Source organism: Lampetra planeri, chromosome 51, assembly GCF_965212315.1.
Source record: "Lampetra planeri chromosome 51, kcLamPlan1.2.h2, whole genome shotgun sequence".
NCBI classification, from domain to species: Eukaryota; Metazoa; Chordata; class Hyperoartia; order Petromyzontiformes; family Petromyzontidae; genus Lampetra; species Lampetra planeri.
The window spans coordinates 8178841-8201101 of record NC_136157.1 but is presented as its reverse complement, the minus strand read 5'-3'; the positions used below and the strand labels follow the sequence as shown (position 1 = coordinate 8201101).

Here is a 22261-nt window from a genome sequence, read left to right as displayed (position 1 = left end):
ACCTAACCAACACCTTGAAACGTAAAACAACGGCAATCATTGGCAAGTCATTAATTTTCGATTTAAAGCTTTCGTGACTGCAGGGATTCATCTTCTTGGTTCTTTCGGTAAAGTCACGTAGAAGGGAAATAATAAAATAATAAAAATAAAACATAATAAAATTATTATTTTAAAATAATAATTGTATTATGTCACGTAGAAGGGAAATAATAAAATAATAAAAATAAGACATAATAAAATAATTATTTAAAAATTATTAAAAACGAAACATAATAAAATAATTATTTTAACATTATTATTTTATAATGTTTAATTTTTATTATTTTATTATTTGCCTTCTACGTGACTTTACCGAAAAAACCAAGAAGAGAAACACACCTTTACGCATGTCCCTGTTATTGATGACAAATACTTTCTCACAGTTCCTAAATGATATAAATTGCCCATTGTTTTTATATTCACCATATCAAACCGTCAAAGTGAACGTTTGAATTAGATTCGGTTTGCCGTGGACTCTTTGTCTACAATGAATACGGTACTTGTGCGACGTGCCGTACCTGGGCCCTCTCAGCGCCAGCACCTGCAGCCAGAGACGGCCCCTCAGCCACTCACACGGCCACCAGCCTCACAGTGGCATTGCTGTTTCCTTCACAGCTGAGCCTCCTTCTCTCACAGGTGAGCCTCACACGCGTAAGGTGAGTCTCACACTCGCAGGTGAGACTCAGTTCGTATCCTGCACAGGTGTCACCCTTGCACATCCTCACTCCCTCTCTCACAGGTGAGCCTCACTCTCACAGGCAGATCTCAGGTGAGCTTCACGCCCTCTCTCACAGGTGAGCCTCACTCCTTCACAGGCGGATCTCAGGTGAGCTTCACTCCCTCTCTCACAGGTGAGCCTCACTCCTTCACAGGCGGATCTCAGGTGAGCTTCACGCCCTCTCTTACAGGTGAGCCTCACTCTCACAGGCGGATCTCAGGTGAGTTTCACTCCCTCTCTCACAGGCGAGTCACTCCTTCACAGGCGGATCTCAGGTGAGCTTCACGCCCTCTCTTACAGGTGAGCCTCACTCTCACAGCCGGATCTCAGGTGAGCTTCACGCCCTCTCTTACAGGTGAGCCTCACTCTCACAGGCGGATCTCAGGTGAGCTTCACGCCCTCTCTTACTGGTGAGCCTCACTCTCACAGGCGGATCTCAGGTGAGTTTCACTCCCTCTCTCACAGGCGAGTCACTCCTTCACAGGCGGATCTCAGGTGAGCTTCACGCCCTCTCTTACAGGTGAGCCTCACTCTCACAGGCGGATCTCAGGTGAGCTTCACTCCCTCTCACAGGTGAGTCACTCCTTCACAGGCGAGTTTCACTCCCTCTCACAGGCGAGTTTCAGATAAGCCTCCTACTTCTAGATTTGAAGCTTTCGTGACTGCAAGTATTCATATTCTTAGTTTGTTTTCGGTAAAGTCACGTAGGTATTAATTTTGATTTTTTACCTACGTGACTTTACCGAAGCCTCCTACTCACAGATGAGTTCCTACCTCACAGACGAGCCTCACTCTCAGGTAAATGTATGTAAAAGATAGACTTGATGTATTAACTGGGAAAGTTAGAATAATTATCAAAATATGTATTTAGACTGGAGGAATCCGATAAGCTATAAAGCTTTTTTTCACAGATGTCTAGAAGAGTCTCAAGATAATCCTACTTGAGGCGTTAAGGAATATTTTGCGCGTGGGGAGGAAACTGAAATTCTTGGAGAACCACTCGTGTGTGAATGCAGGATGGACCCTAACATCCACACGCGGAGGTCGGCAACTTCATTTTCCCAGTTCATTTATTGTCAGCTCACAGTGGATTTAATTTGCTTACTGATATTTTTTGCTCAGAATTACTTCCGTAGGATTTGTACACCGGTTAGAGGAAGTGTTAACGTTAGGAGTATGCATCGTAGCAATGCATTTCAGCTTTCACACGCGTCCCTGTAAACTCAAGCATTGGGTCGGGATACGAATTATGATCTGCTGGCAGTGATGGTGGAAATTCCACATGCCTATGGCGGTGGCTATTATAACAACACCTCGTGACTTTGCCGAAAGTTATACAGTACTCTTTTTTATCGACCCAGAGGGATGGATGATGGTGTGTGAGTCGACTTCCAACTGGGATTTCAGCTCATGACCTCAATAGGTTCTCTGCCACGGCAGTGCGGTGTGGGTTATGGATATCGCCACCGTTAAAAGAGATGATGATGATTTCGTTGGTAATCTACCACTCTGTGAACACTCCAATTCTCGTTAAGGAGCACAAACCTATCACGCAAACTCCGGGTCATCCTCGCTAGCAGCGGATTCTGGCGAACACTTTAGATCTGCTCTTTTGTGTTTAGTTTGTTGTCCTTTCTCCGCACCTCTGATTAGCTCGGTTGGCTATGTACGGTGCAAAAGAATTGCAACATACATACATTTAAATCTACATTTGTTCCAGTATATTCACACATTTATTGTTTTGTTCAGCGCACATTTTCCATGTGTAAATGGTGAAACCTCGTGTGTGATGAGCTCCGTTTGTTTGCGAATGTTTGTCTCTGTGTGAGTTATCTGTGTCTCCGTGTACTCTTGTGTGAGTCTGTGTCTCTGTGTCTGTGTGATGTGAGTCTGTGTCTCTTTGCCTCTCTGAGTGAGTTTGTGTGTTTGATGCCGTTGTCTCTATGTGTGCATCTTTGTGTGTGTGAGTCTGTATGTGTTTCTGTGTAATTATGTGTCTGTCTCTGTGAGTGAGTCTGTATGTCTGTGTGTGTTTCCGTGTAATTCTGTGAGTGTGTCTGTTTGTATCTGTGAGTCTGAATGTCTGTGTGTGTCTCTGTGTAAATCCGCGTGATGTGAGTCTGTGTTCGCTTTGCCCGCGAGTGAGTGAGCCCTGCGAGCGAGCGAGTGAGTGAGGAGTCTGTGGCGCCGTGCTGCAGGAGGAGCAGGATGGGCCACGCGGCCCCGCTTGCCCTGGCCGCCCTCTGCGTCTCGGCCGCTGGTCTCGCATTGGCCGTTGCGGCCGCGGCTGCTCCGCATTGGCTCTCGCGGGCCACCCTCGGTGCCTACCTGGTGCAGGACGAGGTGAGACGAGGCGTGGCGAGGTGAGGTGTGACGAAGCGACATGATGAGGTGTGACGAGGTGTGAGGGTCTACGACAGGAGGGGATCATCAGCACTCACTCAGCGCAGTATGGTCACCAGACCTCACTGTTGCAAAGTCTTCCTCTGGAATCCGTGATGTGAAGTCACCGATTCAACACCGTGGGGCTCATGAGCTCGGCTCATGCCAACGCAAACCAGACACTGCATACGCTTGTGTTGTTTGCAACTTGTGATTGTTTTGCCTCCTCTACCACTCACAAGGGGGGTTCCTCGCATCGAGAGTTGTTAACTACCTCGCCTGGTGTACAGGAGGTCGTGGGTTTCGAGCCCGACCCTGACGCCTTCTGTATATTTGGAGTTTGCGTGTTCTCCCTGTTCTCCCCGTGATTGCGTGGATTTTTCTCCGGGTCCTCCGGGTCCTCCGGGGTTTCCCTCCACAGTTAGAAACGCGCTTTTAGAGTATTGGCGGCGATCTATTTCCAGGTGACAAGCTACTTTGTTGAGCTATCATTTGTGATATCCTGGTCGCTTCTGAACAATATATTTTTATTCTAGATTTGAAGTTTTCGTGACTGCAAGGATCCATACTCTTTGGTTCTTTCGGTAAAGTCACGTAGGTGAAAATAAATTAAAATAACTACATCACAGAATGTAGTTATTTTTATTTTATTTTATTTTCACCTAATATATTTTTAGCTCAGTGGGCCGTACCTGGTAAAAGAAAAAGTTTAGTTGATTAACAAATTTGATTTTGAGAAGATTTGCTGATATTTTTTTGTCTTACAATAACGATACGCAGTGGAACGTGGTGAGAGAAAAGTTACATTATATAAATCTTAACATTTCAGACATTGAGTAGCAAAGGCATTTGAGGACTCAAGCACCACTGATAGGGTACAACGCAGCAATATCGCCCCCCAAACTCGCGTGGAGTTTGCTAACTACAGGTGCAAGGATAGGGACTCTTAAATTAAGGAAAAAATACAAATCCGAACCTTTTCACAATCTCTAATGATTATCCTGGAGAAATCCGATGAGCGATGAAGGTATTTTTCACACGTGTCCAGTAGGGGCGAGTCATTAAATTACAACAATAAACAAAAAAAACGATCGCAGTGCAAAGTATAGGACAGTAAGCAAAGCACTCAATATATTCTTGGTTCTAGATTTGAAGCTTTCGTGACTGCAAGGATTCATATTCTTAGGTTTTTTCGGTAAAGTCACGTAGGTAAAAATTTTAAATAAAAATTAATAAAAGTAAAATAAAAAGCACGTACTGTGACGGTTCCACCTGAAGACGGAAGCTTGTGTTGGCTCCGTAACGTTGTGATTTTTATTTTATTTTTTATTTTACTTTTATTAATTTTAATTTTTTACATACGTGACTTTACCGAAAAAAACTAAGAATATATTCTTGGTTCTTTCGGTAAAGTCACGTAGAAGGGAAATAATAAAATAATAAAAATAAAACATTATAAAAATTCTTACGACGTTTCGATTGCAACACAATCAATCATCATGAGGTGTGAAACTACAAGAAAATTGTAGCTAAATATAAATCAAATATTTTTAGTATATAAGTTAAAATTGCATAAGTCCACCAATTCCGAAGCTTGGACAAGGTAGCAAAAGCTGTCGCAGACCACACCAAGACAACACAGTCGTCTCTCAATACAATTGCACATTAAGATTAAACTATCGATACGCGGGTAAGGATGAAAGTTACACATCGCATTTGCAAATGCGGTTGTATCCAGCACTAATCTTCTGCTTCAGGAGATTTTTTGAAGGAAGATTTACGATGTTAAGGGAAGAAACAAGGTTGTTGTTATTCTTGGTTCGTTCGGTAACGTCACGTAGAAGGGAAATAATAAAATAACAAAAATAAAACAATAAAATTCTCACGACGTTTCGATTGGAACACAAGCAATCATCATCAGGTCGTGAGAATTTTATTGTTTTTTTATTTTATTGTTTCCCTTCTACGTGACTTTACAGAAAGAACCAAGAATATGAATCCCTGCAGTCACGAAAGCTTTAAATCGAAATTTAAGGTTGTTGTTTTTCCAAAAACGTTTGTGCTGCAAGGGGGCTCTGTCACGTGTACAAATTCTTGGAATAGTTAAAGGCCAATTAGATGGATGAATATGCTAAGCATAGCGCACATTTATTTGCTAAAAGTGATTTTATGGATGAACAGGACCCAATGTACAGGGTGATCCAGATGTCTAGTGACCCCAATTTTATTTTTTAAAGTAAGGTTTAAATTTAAAAAAAATATGCAACGGGGAGAAAAATGTTTAGGGGTCAATTAATTGGGGGTCACACAGGACATGTGGATCACCACACCCTGTAGATTCCAGAGGAGACAGAGAATGTTGACATGTAGAAGGAAATCGCAGAGAGAAGAGCAGCTCACAACGGTCCACCGGCTTTTCCCTCCACATTAAGAATAATCATCCTGCGTCGAGATCGTTTAAGGTTAATTTGCTGCTTTAAATGTCCACGTGATAAGCCACTTCGTTGAGCTATCGTTTGTGGTCGGGTCGCTGCTGACAAAGAAGCTAATAGCTCAGTGGGCCTTACCTAGTAAGATAAAGAAAATATTTTGGTTTTATTTGCGTGTATATATTTAAGTGATTGTTTACATTTCCACAACTTTGCACTCCTATCGTGTTTTTAAGTTTTTGTCGTTTTTGCTGTTGTTGTAACGTTCTGACCCTGGCCCTACTGGAGAATCTGTGAAAAATAACTTTCCGGCTCATCGGATTCCTCCAGCAATAATCACATTTTACGATTCTGATTCAGACAACGATCGCCCCAATCACAGTTCCTATGATCACTGTTACATTGTTTTAACAGCTTTATTTTGGTGATTTTGAAAACGTTTTGGTTTAGCCATGTTTGTTTGTTGTAGTACAGAGTTAGCCTGATAACTTTAATCTAAATTGTCTTATGGTTGTTATTGTTTGGCTTGCATCCCAATGGGATTTTTGCACACAGCGTTGAAATACGGTGTTTTTTTTCTAGAAGACTTTGCTGTTTTTTCCTGGATTTTTCTGTTGCGTGTAGTCACTTTAAGATGTTTCTTGTTCATGTTTTTGTTTGTTGCGGTTGCACCCGAGTCAAGAACCACATGGCTCACAGGGTTATACCTAAACAATAAAAAAAAATTAAAAAATTAAATCGTGCCGAATTGAGAGCATCCATTCCCCGGTGGCATCGCCCCCACTCGCTCGGCCTCGCCTGAAGCCACCGCCAATGGATCGCTGAGCTCGACGTTAATCTACACCCGCTATTCTCATACGGACGAAGCCAATCAATACCTTAACCCCCAACCCCCCGTGGCTCCAGGTGTTCAGCGAGGGGCTGTGGCAAACGTGCGTGGAGCGCGCGCTGCTCGGCCACCGTCAGTGCTCCGAGTACTTCACGCTGCTCGCGGCCCCCGGCGCCCTGCAGCCGGCGCGCGCCCTGCTGCCCCCCGCCGTGCTGCTCGCCCTGCTCGGGGTCGCGGTCGCCGCGCCGCCAGCCTGCTGCCGCTGCCGGGCGCCGCGCCTGCTGCTCGCAGGTGAGAGGCGAGCACAGAGCCCCGCACCCCCACCACCCAGAGCTCCCCCCTCACCACCCAGAGCTTCCCCCCCCACCCAGAGCCCTCCCCACCACCACCCAGAGCTCCCCCCCCCCACCCAGAGCCCCCCCCACCCCACCCCACCCAGAGCCCCCACCACCACCCAGAGCCCCCCCCCCACCACCCAGAGCTCCCCCCTCACCACCCAGAGCTTCCCCCCCCCACCCAGAGCCCTCCCCACCACCACCCAGAGCTCCCCCCCCACCCAGAGCCCCCCCCCCACCACCCAGAGCTCCCCCCTCACCCAGAGCTCCCCCCCCCCACCCAGAGCCCCCCCCCCACCCAGAACTCCCCCCCCACCTAGAGCCCCCCCCCCCCACCAGAGACCCCCCCCACCCAGAGCCCCACCCAGAGCCCCCCCCCCCACCCAGAGACCCCCCCCCACCCAGAGACCCCCCCACTCAGAGCCCCCCCCCCCCACCACGACCGCCGCCCCGCGATCTCGTTGCAGGCGGCTGCGCGCTCGGCCTCTCTGGCGCGCTGTGCCTCGCCGCCGTGGGCTTCGTGTGCGCGCGCGTCGTCCGCGACTTCTTCGACCCCTTCGTCCCGGAGCCCCAGAAGCCCGAGTTGGGCTCCAGCATCTACGTGGGCTGGGCCGCGTCGGCCGCCCTGCTGTGCGGCTGCGCCCTGCTGCTGTGCTCGGCGTACGCGCAGCAGGAGCAGCAGCAGCAGGATGAGGCGCACGAACGCGACCCCACCGCCCCCTCCAACGCGCGCTGGCAGCAGCGCGTCTCCTACATATGAGCTGCGGGAACCTCGCAGAAGCCGGCACTGATTCTCGTTCCTCTTTAGCACGTTGCTCTGCGCTTCAAGTTCGAGTGATGCTACACCATGGATCGTGTTAGTACGACGTGTTAGTGTCACTGCCGGGAGGGTTACTCTGCACTTAATAGTTATAGTGCTGCTGTATCATGGCTCGCGTGTGATCGTTTTATTCCCACTACCCCTGCTCATTTTTACGAGTTATTTTTTTAAAGCTGAATGGATCCTGGAAAGTGGACGCGTATTGTAAATACAGGGAGATCTCGGTGTGATTGAGGATCGATTTCCAGCTTCGTGGGAGATCAAACCCCTGGGGATCTTTGGCACCGTTCAACATACATGTTCAATATAAACACCGACATACACATATATATACCGAGCTGCTGCTGCTTCAAGCGAAGTTATTAGTGGCGTAACGGGCGAGTTGAAAATAATCACGTGGTTTTGTTAGATACTGTCAGTGAGAGGAACTAACAGACTGCACCCCCACCCTTCAGTATGGACATACGGACATAGCCAATACCATAACACTTTCAAACTTAGTTGGACACCTTTAATAAAGCGTTCGACATAAATGTATAACAATGCGAATGATCTATAATCTTATGTCTTGCTTTCTCTGGACGTCTGTGAAAAATTGCTTTATAGCTCATGGGATTCCTCCAGTATACATGACGATTCTGATTACATCTCTCCTTACTGGAGAGAGATTCGCAGAGTCGTAAACGGTATTGGGAGTACTCTTTGGTTCTTTCGGTAAAGTCACGTATACAGATAAAATAATAAATTAAATAATAGCATACGACGTTTTGATTGCAACACAAGCAATCATCATCAGGTATATATTGCTTGTGTTGCAATAGAAACGTCGTATGCTATTATTTAATTTATTATTTTATCTTTATACGTGACTTTACCGAAAGAACCAAAGAGTAATTCCTGCAGTCACGAAAGCTCCAAATTAAGATTGGTATTGGGAGTAAGTAAGAACATTTGAGTTTAACACGTAGGCTTTCGCGACCAATATGATCCATAATACAGTTTAGTTGGGTTTGATCGTGTAAATATCTAAATGTGCTGTTAAATCCGCCACCACCCGACACAGCCAATTAGTAACATATTATGGAAGAACATTTCATATTGTGCACTCTTATCAGTCCAGTCCATCACGAATGCGCATTGAGCACACGTTGAAGTGGACTCTCTGAAGCAACAACGACAACAACAACGTTTAGAGTCCGTCGCGAAACTGGCTGAGACTCAAGGATGGATTCTGAACGTGAACCGGCAGCGTCCTTCCAGGTCTTTGGGCCGGAGACCCTGAAGATGGGCGCTGGCGGGTGCAGCAGCAGCCGCGGATCGTAGCCGGAGTCGATTTGGGTCGAACTGGTACGCACTGAGAGGGTCTTAGTCTCGAGAGGTTTGCAGAGGGTGTTAAGAGTCTACGCGGATGAGCGGTTGGGTTGTAGATGGTGTCATTGCAATCATTGGGATGCAATGTTTTATTTTACAAAAAAGTATTAATAACACATTATTATTATTGTAGTTTACCAGTTTTTACATTATGAATAAAAGTGTCAAAAAGATGAACATGTGTTGGGATGACTTATTCCACTTTCCATCACTCCTACACGCAATATGAGTATGGTGATACCTGTATTTACCCAGGATTGTGTTTAATTTGAATGTGATCTACAACATGGAAAATATTATAAATTGAGAGCAAAATTATAACATGAAGCAATGTTTCATTAATGTTGCAGGGTGAGAAGATAGCACTACCATCGGCTACATGTAATAGTTTTTTAATAGTTATGTACAAATGGCAACCTTACAGGGTATCGGCACTTGTGTGAGTGCAGCATTGGGATTTTCCCTATTGACTGTTGCACGTGGGTGAAAACCGGAGTTTCCAAAGCCACCCAAGAATACAAGGGAGATAACGCTTTATAATCCATTCAGGTATCTCAGCATCTTTGCTCCACGGTCATAAACCAGCCACTCTCTAGGGGGAAAAGCTGCGTACAAGATCACACTGATCCCCCAACCCCCTCCAAAACGCTGGGCTTCAGACATCCACCGCCAGTAATCACTGCACGTTGACTACGCTATTCCTGAAAATGGCAGCTTTTGGAACATCAAAATACCGACAAAAGTTTATTTTAAAAACCCATATAAACTTATGTTAAGAAGCCTCGAAAAACGCTGACGAGTAGAAATGACGAGTGGTAAATGGCTCGTGGTGAAGCCAATGCGTCGATTCGTGAAAATTTCTGCTTCAGGGTTGTAACACGTAGCTTGGAAAACAAGACGAAAAACAATTGGTAATTGAAACTAATCGTGGAGCTGAATCCCGACAGTTCACATAATCACCTGGGGGCCGAGGGAGGTGACTCTAGTTCCACCCCTAATCATGTAATGGATACATAGGTATTTTGATTTTTTTCAATCGCTTTAACTCGTCGCTTTGATCGATATCTGATTATTACAGCAAGCGCATTCGCCGCTCACACAAAGGTTTGTCTACCGCTCAGCTTATTTTAACGTAAAGCTACATTATCAAAATATTTAGTAGCATTTTTTTTAAACCGGCACACAGTTGATGATTGTTCGAGGCCCCATTAATTTAGGCCGTGACTTAGCAGAAGAATTCCTCTGCTTGCCCTCGCTGCGCGTGTGTGGATGACATGTGGCACAAGCGCCCCATTGTAATATCATGGTTTTGACCCCCTATCTTTCGTCACTCAGCAGAGTTTTTTTTAAATCCGCTGAGAGCAATAAAGTGAACGCGCTAAACGCTCCCCTTGTGCGTCGGAGCCTAGCATGGGCCCACAAGAACGTTCCTGCACAGCGTGCAAACACAAAGCAGACAATTGCAAATCGAGATGCTTAAATAAGAGATATGGAAACATACTGTAAAGGGATGGCACAAACGTTGCTTTTGTCTCCGCGGGTAATTTTGTAACTTACGGTAAAAATATTGAACTTGTGTATGTAAAAGTCAATCGCAGTGAAATTGGAAAACATATACTTTTTCATAATTATATATTGTTTGTATATTCAAATGTAGAGTTAGAAAGCATTGCTACATGTTACATTAGGCTCACGTTTGAAATGTATTTTGTTTAACAGGGTAAGAACTCAAGAAACACGTGGAGTTATTTATAAGTGACCTGGGGTATTGGTCTGCCACTAGGGGGTCTATGGTTTCAATCTATAATTCCAAACTAGTGATTTGCAGTGTAATTCTTAGCAAATTTGGCACACAATGGCCTACTCTTGCGAATAAATGACGTCAGTGGTTCTTAAACTTCCAATGCGAAGTAGGCAGCATTACCACAGTCATCACACTGGCGGTAGTCAACACAAAACCTGCATACGTGGCCCGATCTGTAAATATCTGTATGTACGTTGAACTTCTTTCGCACCGCATGTAGCCAACCGTGCTCATCGGAGGCGCAGGAAATGTGTCCCACGATCAAACAAGGAACCTGCAGCAACTTCTTCCTTATGTGTTCTTGAGCGATTAAATCTGGACGTGCAAAATTCCACTTGTAAAATGAGCTCCCCGCATTCCACACCTATGATTAATAATAAGCACTGCAGAAAACAGCATTGTACGAACGTTTGAATTAATTACAGATAACTTTTTTATTATTATTTATTCAACTTTTCATTGCCGTGCCTAAGAATAAACTACAATAAACCTTGTGGGCTTTAGTACCTTATCGTTGTTTTATAATTCAGTTTTCAGATAGCAAAGCAGTCAAACGCATCAAATTATCCACCACTTTACACACTTTGTTTAATACATACTTAAAAAAATCGAGATTAACAACTCTTTCTTCATAACTGCTTTTGGTGTTTAGTTTGTTATCCTCCCGCACCTCCGATTAGCACAGTTGGTTACATATGGCACGAAAGAAGCTCAGCGTACATTCGTACACAAGAACAAAACGGCAAAGGTGAAATCTCATCAGGAGCAGCACTAAATGCGGACATTTAATTTTCTTCCACTGCCATCATGGAGACATGGTCCTTGTAAAACACAAGGTTCTTGTCTGGGTCCACTGCAGCAGAGAGCATCTCCTCCATCTCCTCCTGAGTGAACGGCTCTCCTGCACAAGAGGCAGCAGACAATTCATGTTTTGTCCTGGGGAGCAGCAGGGGGTGGGGGGTGAGGTGTGAAAGATGCACGATTCAGGGGAGACTGGCGTACTTGAGCAACGTTTGCAAAAGCATATGCCTCTCTAATTCAATCAATCAGGGATGTAACCGATAAAATAATGGGTGCTGCACACTCTGTGCTCTGGGGATGTGTTTCAGGACGCGTAGCCGCATGCGGAGTTTGTCCTCAAAACGACACAAATGAAATGATTTTGTGCCGGTAGCTTGTAGTTGCACGGGCACAACATGCCCGAGTGGGCAGAGATTATGTGGCCACGTGCAGACTGCAAACACACAGAGTGTGCATTTAGACAAAATGGACATCGTTAATTCAAATCCAGATATGGTCAGTAGAGCAGGCTTTGTGTTGATGACTGCCGGTGAAATGACCGTGATGATGCTGTCTAGTTCGCCATGGAAGTTTAAGAACCACTGACGTCATTTATTCGCAAGAGTAGGCCTTTGTGTGCCAAATTTGCTAAGAATTACACTTCAAATTACTAATTTGGAATTATAGACAGAAACCATAGCCCCCCCCTAGTGGCAGACCAATACCCCAGGTTGCTCTTACAAATAACTCCCAGTTATTTCTTGAGTTCTTACCCCGTTGAACAAAATACAAAAAAGGGCCCTTTTTAGGACCAGAAACTGATCGAATGAGGTCTTCGATTGAGCCCAACTAAAAATGTCACGTGACTCTCAACACTTGAAGGTGACTTTCTGACCAGAAACCTCAGGGTGAAGCAACGCTATCGCGTGAGCCTACCTTCCTCCGTCATGTACCGGGTGAGCTCCTCAGGATCCAGGTACCCCTTGCCCTCACTGTCCAGCACCTAGCACACATGCCACCCAGAATGCATCGTTGAGCACGACGTTAAAAGGACAAGGGAGACAAAGTCCTGTACAGGGACTCCTCTACCTACAAACATTCGACTTACGAACTTTCAGAGATACGAACAAACCTGTCCGTACTCTTTGGTTCTTTCGGTAAAGTCACGTAGAAAGAGAAAATAATAAATTGCAACACAAGCAATCATCATCAGGTACAAATGAAAGAGAAAACAAACCTAGTAAACTTAGAAATATAATGCAATACAATATAAATAGTCGGCTAACATAACAGTCAACACCCTACCTGGTTCATTACGTCCTTCCAAAGATTGATCAATTTAAGAGAGAGATAAAATACAGAGCCGGAGACACATAGACAGACACACACGCAGAGAGAGATAACACAGAGACACACAGAGAGAGACACACACATAGGCACACAGAGAAACAACGCCTCTGTGTCGAGGCCTTAAATAGATCTGTCCATATGTCCAATTGCCTGTTCGGACCGAGAATCGTAAGTTCAACCGCTGCGCAATCGATGGCGGTGGTGGCATTTACATCTACATGACATTTTACAACTTTTAAAGCCATTCCTCGTGTTTAGTGTACACGCCGTACAACGTGTTTGGAATCGACAGGAGTAAAGTTGGACTTACGAACAAATCGACTTACGAACAGACCTGTGGAACCTAACTTGTTCATAAGTAGCGGAGTCTCTGTAAAACCTTGGTGAACACCAGTGCAAGTATCGCACCACTCTGATGTCTCGCCTTATATTCGTGTACAGGACCGAGTCCCACCTCCTGCAACCTCCACTACACCAGCAACTTGACCAAATCAGTTTAAAACGTTCATGCTAACTTTCAAACGTGCGATGTGAAGTGTACGCGAAGCCTTTGTGTGTATGTATGTTGGACGTCTAACGCAACGCATGTAGCCAACCGTGCTAATCGGAGGTATAGGGAAAGGATAACAAACGAAACACAAAACGCAGTGCTAAAGAAATGAGTTTTCAATCTACATTGAAAAGTGGATAGCTCCAGGGGCTTCCTAATATCGTAAGGAAGAGCGTTCTAGACGGCCACCAAAGTGCATCTGAACACGCGCGATGCAGTGACTGTCTTTGTTGATAGCTAGCCAAAATCCGCTGTGAGGATGACCGGAGTTTGTTTGATGGTTTATGGTTTATGCGCCTTGACGAGATCAGCAAGCTATGGAAGGTGTCTGTGTCGTCTCGCCACGAATGTTCAGCAAATATTTCATGCAGGAAATGCAACTTGACACCCATCCACACTCCTCGCCCCCTATGTGGAGTGCAAAGGAACGCGTCCTTCCGCTGCTGTGATTCGCAATAGATTTTTTAGTTCGGCCACATATCGATCTGACCACATTAAACTCTCCACCACCAGACAGGCAAACACATTAAACCGTCGCATGATGTACCAGCGTTTAAGGCACAACATATTGTTTTAGCTCACTGGGAAGTAGAACAATTCTCACAACCACATTGAGCAATTAAATCACATTTAAATGTATACTGCATTAAACATCATCGGAATCAGCTCCAGGAATTCAGAATAAAAATCAAGCAAAGTATAAAATAAACCGTATCACCTGACCCAGCTGCTTGTATCAGTGGCATGACCTCACAGAAACGACCAATCAGATTTCAACAAGATATTAACCACACAAAAAAATAACCCTATGCATTAACTTCACAGTTGCCGCCACTGCAAACAAACTGCCTGCGATTAATTCATTCTGAACGTGCCCTGATCTCCTTGGCTTAAGCATGCAAGTGCCGTACCGATGCTTCATTGTGCGAAAGAAGTTCAAACGCACATACATGGGCCCTCCCCCTTTTCCTCCTGATGACGATAGCTTGTGTTGTGATCGAAACGTCGTAGTTTTTATTTTATTAACTTTTTTTTTCTATCTACGTGACTTTACCGAAAGAACCAAATAATATGAATTCCTCTAGTCACGAAAGTTTTAAGTCAAAATTTTTACTCATTGTGTATATAAGTTACTAATATTATTATATCTTATTGAAGTGTTCAACTCACAGCCGTACAAATGTGCAACAATCTGGGACACGGCCTCGGTGTGCATTTACAGTACAAACGCATTTAGTTGTTTAGGTTATGTTTTGCTTTTCCAAATTATTTTCTAAATAACCGATTACATTCGCTTGCCTGGAAAGCACGCAGAATAGCATCCTCCGGGATTGATCGGTACCTGCACACAGACAAGAGAAAATGCGGTATTTGTTTAACACATAGGATTTCGCGACCAATATCATCCATAATACAGATTTTTTTGGGTTAGATCGCCTAAATATAAATGTGTAATTAAACCCGCCACCACCCGACACAGCCAATTAGTAAGGTTTGTCACGTAAACAGAACATGCCAATTCGTTTCTAGTACAGCACACCGGTGTGTTGGAGAGCCAAGCTACAACATTTACAATCTGAGTACAACGTTTCGCCAGTAATGATATAGCACGTGAGTTGAAATTCACTAACGTTCTTTGAAGACGTACCACCACTTAAATGAAACTTTAAACACAGTGGAGCATCTCTACCTTCTCTCCATCAACACTTTAGTGATCATCGGAAGGAATTTCTCCAACCTAATGTAGCCTGTAGGTTCCTCCTCCTCGATCTGTGGCGACATTTGGAAAAAACAAGAACCTTCATCGCATGCGATGGAACGGTCATCAACACTGCGAAGGAACTGGTGAAGAACACCAAGGTTATTGACGAAAATTTATTGACAAGTACTTGTGCAGATGTTAACATAAATCTACTATTTATATAAGTATTTGTTTGCATCATTGCCTTTGTCAACTATGTACTGTGTTCAAACAATTGAAGTTAAGTCCAGTCGTGCCTGAGACGAGGGTGGTCGACCTCGCAGCTGAGAGACAAATTTGCAGGAAATGGGAGATGCATACCTGTCAACCCACACAGGTTTACACATATTCTTGCACAAGGAAATTGAGTTTTCAGGTCCATACGGCATACAGCCGTTTCAATATGGGCAAACATGTTTTTGTCTGTTTGTTTGTGTTTCTCCCTTGTGATGGGACTTTGTAGGATGAACGTTGAAATTTGTAAGGGCGCGGGGTGATCAATAATGTCTGAATTGCTCTGTAATAAGGTAGACACTGATAAGGGTTGACAGGTATGGGGATGCGACATCGTCCACTTTTTTATTCACTGTTATCAACCGCCTGCAGAGAAGTTGCATGTTGCTTCTCCATAGAGCCCAAATTTAATTGCGTTCACGCAGATATTCCACGGAGAGGCGAGTCGAGTGCTTTAGTTATTCCATTTGTGATTTCCAGAAGGCAAGGAGGATGGCTCTCTGGCATGACCAGAAGCCTACCCTCAAATGCCAGGTTTCATAAATGCTATTCTATTTAGGATTTACATAGCGCCCTTTCCAGGGCAGATTAGATTTATTGTGTAATACTGACGTCAACCTTAGTACTCCACCTGAATATTACTATACAACTAAAAATGTGTATCAATTGCAGTTTAAGACCAATACATTTTAAGCTGAGTATATATATACTGTATACGTCTTATAAATAGTATTCAGGACAACTATTACTCACCTCTGCCAGAACATCATGGATTTCACCTTCTGTAGGACAGCATCCCAAAGATCTGATGATGGTGCCAATTTCCCTGTGGTAAACCCACGTGTTAGTCTCCACACTGACTCTGTGGCATGCAGCTCTTCAGGTGGAGCATTACTACTTTGAAAATTAGTTACCGGACAGCGCAGTACAGAACTGTACGTATGTATGTTGAATTTATTTCGCACCGTACGTAGCCAACCGTGCTAATCAGAGTTGTGGGCGAAAGACAACAAACTAAACACAAAAAGCAGTTCCAAAAAAATGACTTTTAATCTAGGTTTAAAAGTGCATAGCTCCAGGGGCTTCCTAATATCAGAAGAGCGTTCCAGACGGCCGTAGAAGCGCATCTGAACGCGCGCGATGCGGTGGCCCTCTTTGTTCCACAGTGAGCCAAAAGCCACTGCTGCGAGAATAGCCGGAGTTTTCTTGATGGTTTATGCTCCTTAACGAGATCAGAAAGGTATTATGGTTCATTTGTGGGATGAACTTTTTGTGTGTAATGAGTGCGAGAATGCCTCGCGAGTGACATATCTGAGCTGTGTGCAAACATGGCCTCGTGGTAGCGTTGACATGGTTTGTTGCAGTTGAATCCAGCAGCTACCCTGATTAACCGTAAAATATTTGCCGTCCAAGTCACAGTCGGTTGACAAACACTCCGCGACGGTATTTGACAAAAGTGTTGGACACGTGTGGGTGTCAGCTTCACGGTCAATTAATAAAAATTACCCGTAAATTAATTAACAGAGTAAAACAAGTGAGGAAACCCAGCCTCTACTGGCAGACTATACTCGTCTGTGAAAACTAAAAAAAAGTTTTTTATTTTACCAGGTAAGACCCACGGAGCTGTGTAGCTCTTTTTAAGAAGTGACCTGGCCACAACGAAGTGGATTATCACGTGGAAATTTATAGCAGCCAAATACTCTAAGCGCGTGATGTTGATTCTATCATCCCACCATAGGGATAGCCTTATACAATACGTATGGCGTGAATACCAAATATGTTAAAGTATTCATTACAGTAACTCACCCTGTATTTAGCTTTTTGCAATTACAATTCAACAATTGCTCATGCAGAAACTGGCTGAGATGTAACTCTATAATTGTAGCGAAAGATTATCTTCTGAAAAAATAGAATTATCAAAGCAGCCAAAATGCATTCATTGGGTTGGGAAAATCGTGGAAAAGAGAAACATGAAATCATCATGGATGGATCAAGTCACCAAGTCCCAATTTCTCCAGCGATGCTCAATGTATCGAGTTTAAAGTTGTGTACGCAAGGCCGAGAGGGAACAGTGTGGATATGGTATTTAAATAAATCGAGAAGAGCTGACCTCACATCGACCGTCTTGTTACCCTCGTGGTCAAACACGTCAAAAGCTTCAGTAACTCTCTTGTGGATGTCCGCCACCATGGTCTCTACAACAGCAAACACGGGGAATGGAAATCAACCTCGCAAGAATGGAATTACATGTCGTCAACACACTCGCTGAAGCCCTAAATGCCCATGGTCTCTGATTGTGGTGCCATTTGGGTGGCGACGTGGCCTAGCGGTAGCGCGTTAACTGCTTGCCGTGGTTCGAATCGCAGTGGCTTCCTTGATTGATACTGCGCGTGTATTAACCACACAAAAATACATACTTTGCACCGTCTAATTCCACCTGATGATTGCTTGTGTTGCAGTCGAAACGTCGTGAGCATTTTTTTGTTTTATATTTATATTATTTTATTATTTTCCTTCTACGTGACTTTACCGAAAGAACCATAAATCCCTGCAGTCACGAAAACTTTAAATCAAATTTTATTTTGTCTTTTGTCAACGTGACACTTTTTTGCTGATTGGCCGTGTCGGGTGGTGGAGGGTTACGACACATTTATAAATAACGCGATCTAACCCAAACACGTTGATTATGAACTAGTTGTTCTCCACGTGGTCGTATGAGCTATCAGTTGTGGGCAGGTCGCTTCTGAAAGAGACAGACAGGGAGGGCTCCTCCATACACAGCTCGAGTTGATAAATAAAAACAACATTTTCTTCATCGTACTCTTCGGTTTTTTCGGTAAAGTCACGTAGGTAAACAATTAAAAGAAATTAAATCACGACGTTTCGGGCGCAACGTCGTGATTTAATTTATTTTAATCTTTCACCTACGTGACTTTACCAAAAAACCCAAAACGTATGAATCCTTGCAGTCACGAAAACTTCAAATCTAGAATTGACTCGGAGTCGTTGCGATGTATCGCGGTGGAGAAGGGCCCCAGGTTTTACATCTCTAACCATCAGGTCTCCATGACGCGCGTAATCATCACTTGTTTCCACGCCACCATTCGATCGTTATCGATTAATCGACACAGCCCCGAGGTTTGATGCCCGCATCGACGACAAGCGGCCGTTATTCACCTGCGTTCTCCTTCTGTTCAGACATCTCGGTGACGCTGACGATGATGAAGAAGATGACGATGATAATAAAGATGACGATGATCTTCCGCGTTTATCCTCCACTCCCCTATCTCCTCGTCGTCGTCTGTTGCTGCTTCAGATTCTGCTGTCCCTCCTCTTCCTCAACCCCCCCCCAGCCCTCAGTCCCCACACTGACGATGTCGCCCCTCCTCTCCCCCAGCCCTCAGTCCCCACACTGTTACTCTCCCCCTGTCACTCTCTCCCTCGTTGCACTCTCCCTGTTACTCCCCCCCTGTCACTCTCTCCCTCGTTACTCTCTCCCTGTTACTCTCCTCTGTCGCTCTCCTGTCACTCTCCCTTGTCGCTCTCTCCCTCGTTGCACTCTCCCTGTCGCTCTCTCCCTGTTACTCTCTCCTCTGTCGCTCTCCCTCGTTGCTAGACAACCACCAACAGCGTCCCGGTTACGCGCTCTGATTGGCTCCTTGCCGCGTGCCGTGCAACCAATCGGCAGGGCGGCTCCGCCTGCTCAAGAGGCCACGGCGATTCACAGCCCCACAGCCAACCCGAGCAGCGATGAAATTACCGCAGTCCCTTAATGTTACTTTAAGGCGCAACATTTAAACAACGCGACACATTCGTCAAAAACGCGTCGAGTTGTTTTGCTACGTGCGCGTGTACACCATTGCCAGCGCAGTATAACTACATCGTTTGTTTTATATCATTAAAAAATATACTGGCGCTGTATTCATACTCTTAGGTTTTTTCGGTAAAGTCACGTAGGTAAATAAAAGTAAATAAAAATAATAGAGATAATAATAGAAATAAAATAATAAATCACACTGTATTCCTGGTTGACTTTTTTCCTGGCGCGCGGCCAAGCAGGCGTGTTTGCGCGGTGACGTCATCACAATATGCGTGATGACGTCACCCTTAATCCGGACGCTCGTTGCGTGATGACGTCACCGCGATAATCTGCGTGAAGACGTCACCCGTACCCCGGCCTGGTGCGTGATGACGTTACTTCCCCCCCACCCACTCTCCACCCCGGTTGAGTCTAAACTAAATCTGATTAAATCTTGACTTAGGCGCCGTCCATAAATGACGTCACGCGATTTTGGACGATTTTTGACCCCCCCCCCTCGTCACACGGCGTCACAAAAAGTCAGACCCCCCCTCAAATATGACGTCACAAAGCTCTGCCCCCCCCCCCAAAACCATATTTCCATTTTGAAAATAAAACATGCTTCAAATCGCTTCAAACTATTGTCATTGTAGTGCGTATTGAATGTGGCGCTGCACTCTGATGTTGTAGGAGTGTTGTTATAACAATTAGTGTTGTTATAACAATTCTATATCTATTTAAAGTTGCGCATTTTGATGTGACGTCACATTTCTCACCCCCCCCAGGTGCGTGACGTCATTTATGGACGGCCCCTTAAAGCTTTCGTATGGCTGCTGCTACTGCTGTTGATGTAGATGCAGAGCAACACGACTACAATGCCACGTTCAGATGGTGAAGCCAGCAGACAACCGCTTCAGGAGCAAGCGGAGTCGTGTATCGTCATCATCGTCATGGCTGTGATGTCTCCTTCGTATGTGTGGGTCGTCGTTCCATGTTGTACTCCGGTCTCTGTTCTGGATTGACGGCAGTCGCCACACTACTACTGGAGAATGGAAATAATAAAATAATAAAACAAAACATAATAAAATAATTCTCACGACGTTTCGGCCACAACGCAAGCAGCCGTCCTCAGGTGAAGACCAGGTCTGTCGGGGAGACAGCGTCTGAATGAATGACGCTGTCTCACCGACAGACCTGGTCTTCATCTGAGGACGGCTGCTTGTGTTGTGGCCGAAACGTCGTGAGAATTATTTTATTATGTTTTATTTTATTATTTCCATTCTACGTGACTTTACCGAAAGAACCAAGAAGATGAAACCCTGCAGTCACGAAAGCTTTAAATCGAAATTTACTACTGGAGAGTTGTGTGCATCATCGTCATCATCATCAGGGTTATCGGCATCTTACTGCTGCCGTGGTTTGTGCAGTGGATGCGGCTCAGGGTGGACCGCGAGCTGCCTCGTGGACGATCGAACTCCGAGGGATCGTCCGCGTTGGGTCTTTCACTGAGGCACACGCACGCTAACAACAACAACCGCCATTCGCCACTAAGTGGCGGTGACGTCACCACAACAACGGAGGGCGGAGGAGCGACGCTCACAACAACGAGCGGAGAGCCGGGTGGCTAAAGTATAGCAAGTTGGCACAGTAGGGGGCACAGGTGGTGCATCAGCCATTCATCTCGGTCGTCTCAGTCAGTCGACCCGTGGCACCTGCTGGGTCTGCCCCGTGACCTTCTGCGAGCGGGCGTTCGACACTTCACGTGGCCTCAAGGTGCACATGGCCTGGCACAAGCGTCGTGGTGACGTCACCGCCACTTAATGGCGGTTGTTGTGTGCGCACGTGTGAGTTCTTTTGAACTCCTTTCAGCTCTCCCAAGTTTCATCGTGGATTGAATTCGCATCGTTCAATGCTGATGGTGTAACGCAAAAAAGAACACAAATGTTTCATTGTTCCTTTCAGAGAAAGAGGAAATATTCATTCGCGTACAATTCCTCATTTATTCTCTGCAATGCCGAACACAAGTATGCGGTTTGAGGTCACATGCCCATGCCTACAGGCAAGTTTCACTCACAGGGAGTTTCCTTATTGGGTTTTTTTCGCGCTCTCCCAAGCGGACTGATGCTCTCGCATAGTTGAAAGTTGAGCGCTTCCAAAAACGCGAGAGCGCGACTTCGAACGACGTCGAGGGACGTTCATTCGAGGCTCCTGGTGAGTGGGAAAGGGGGCGACTGTTTCCCTCGACTCGCAGGCGACTTCCCAGAGGGTTGCAGCGTTGCGGCGGATTGGGTGTGGGCGAGATTTGTGACTGTTAGAAATGAAGATAGGGTATTGTAAAAAAAAAGTGGTCCAGATGTCTCGTGACCCCCATTGAATTTCTCGCAAACGCAATATTTTTCGTGTGAAAGCAGAAATAAGTCAGCATTTGTTAGGGGTCAATTAATTGGGGGGGGGGGGGGGGGTCACGAGACATCTGGACCACCTTGTGGATTCATTGACTTTCAAGTATTGTAACGGATGTACACAGGCACGGCTATCCGGCAGCCCCCCCACCCCCCAACTTCAACAACGCCCTACAGCACCATTCGCTATTGTCCCCTCGGAGCTGGCCACCCGCTCCCCGTGGTGTCCGTGGCCACGTCTGTTGCTCACACAGCCATCGGCCCGGACCGAACTCGCTCCCGCGTGTGTGCGTTGAACTTCGTTCGCACCGTACGTAGGGGGCCGTTCATAAATGACGTCACGCGATTTTGGACGATTTTTGACCCCCCCCCTTTGTCACACGGCGTCATATCACTGGTAGGAACCTCCTGGTTACACCAGCCCACAGGGGATTATTGTGTCCGTCGTGCAGGGAAGGGCTGGGTGGGGAGGGGCTGGGTGGGGAGGGTGGGGAGGGGCTGGGTGGGGAGGGTGGGGAGGGGCTGGGTGGGGAGGGTGGGGCTGGGTGGGGGTGGGAGGGGTGGGGCTGGGTGGGGAGGGGCTGGTCACCCCGTGGTGCCCTTATAAAACTCAACGTTTAACCTACTCACGCCGGCTTGTGCCCGCCGTCACAGTCGGGCATATTTGCGGAATACACC

The 22261-nt window shown here is 45.7% G+C and overlaps 2 protein-coding genes across 2 annotated transcripts; one reads left to right on the top strand and one right to left on the bottom strand.

Annotated features, from left to right (window-relative positions):
- Positions 1–2330: 2330 nt before the first annotated feature.
- Positions 2331–8087, top strand: LOC144734392 (claudin-4-like). The gene is made up of 3 exons (XM_078616549.1): positions 2331–3100; positions 6475–6688; positions 7200–8087. Exons 1-3 carry the CDS (start codon positions 2966–2968, stop codon positions 7490–7492), a joined length of 642 nt encoding a protein of 213 aa, XP_078472675.1. The 5' UTR covers positions 2331–2965; the 3' UTR covers positions 7493–8087.
- Positions 8088–11136: 3049 nt separating this feature from the next.
- On the bottom strand, positions 11137–18977 carry DRC8 (dynein regulatory complex subunit 8). Its single transcript, XM_078616550.1, has 7 exons — positions 18560–18977; positions 17493–17577; positions 16136–16208; positions 15098–15177; positions 14707–14749; positions 12444–12510; positions 11137–11628 (listed from the first exon to the last, which is right to left on the bottom strand). The coding sequence occupies exons 1-7, from the start codon at positions 18582–18584 to the stop codon at positions 11513–11515; spliced, it is 489 nt and encodes a 162-aa protein (XP_078472676.1). The 5' UTR covers positions 18585–18977; the 3' UTR covers positions 11137–11512.
- Between the last annotated feature and the right edge of the window lie 3284 nt (positions 18978–22261).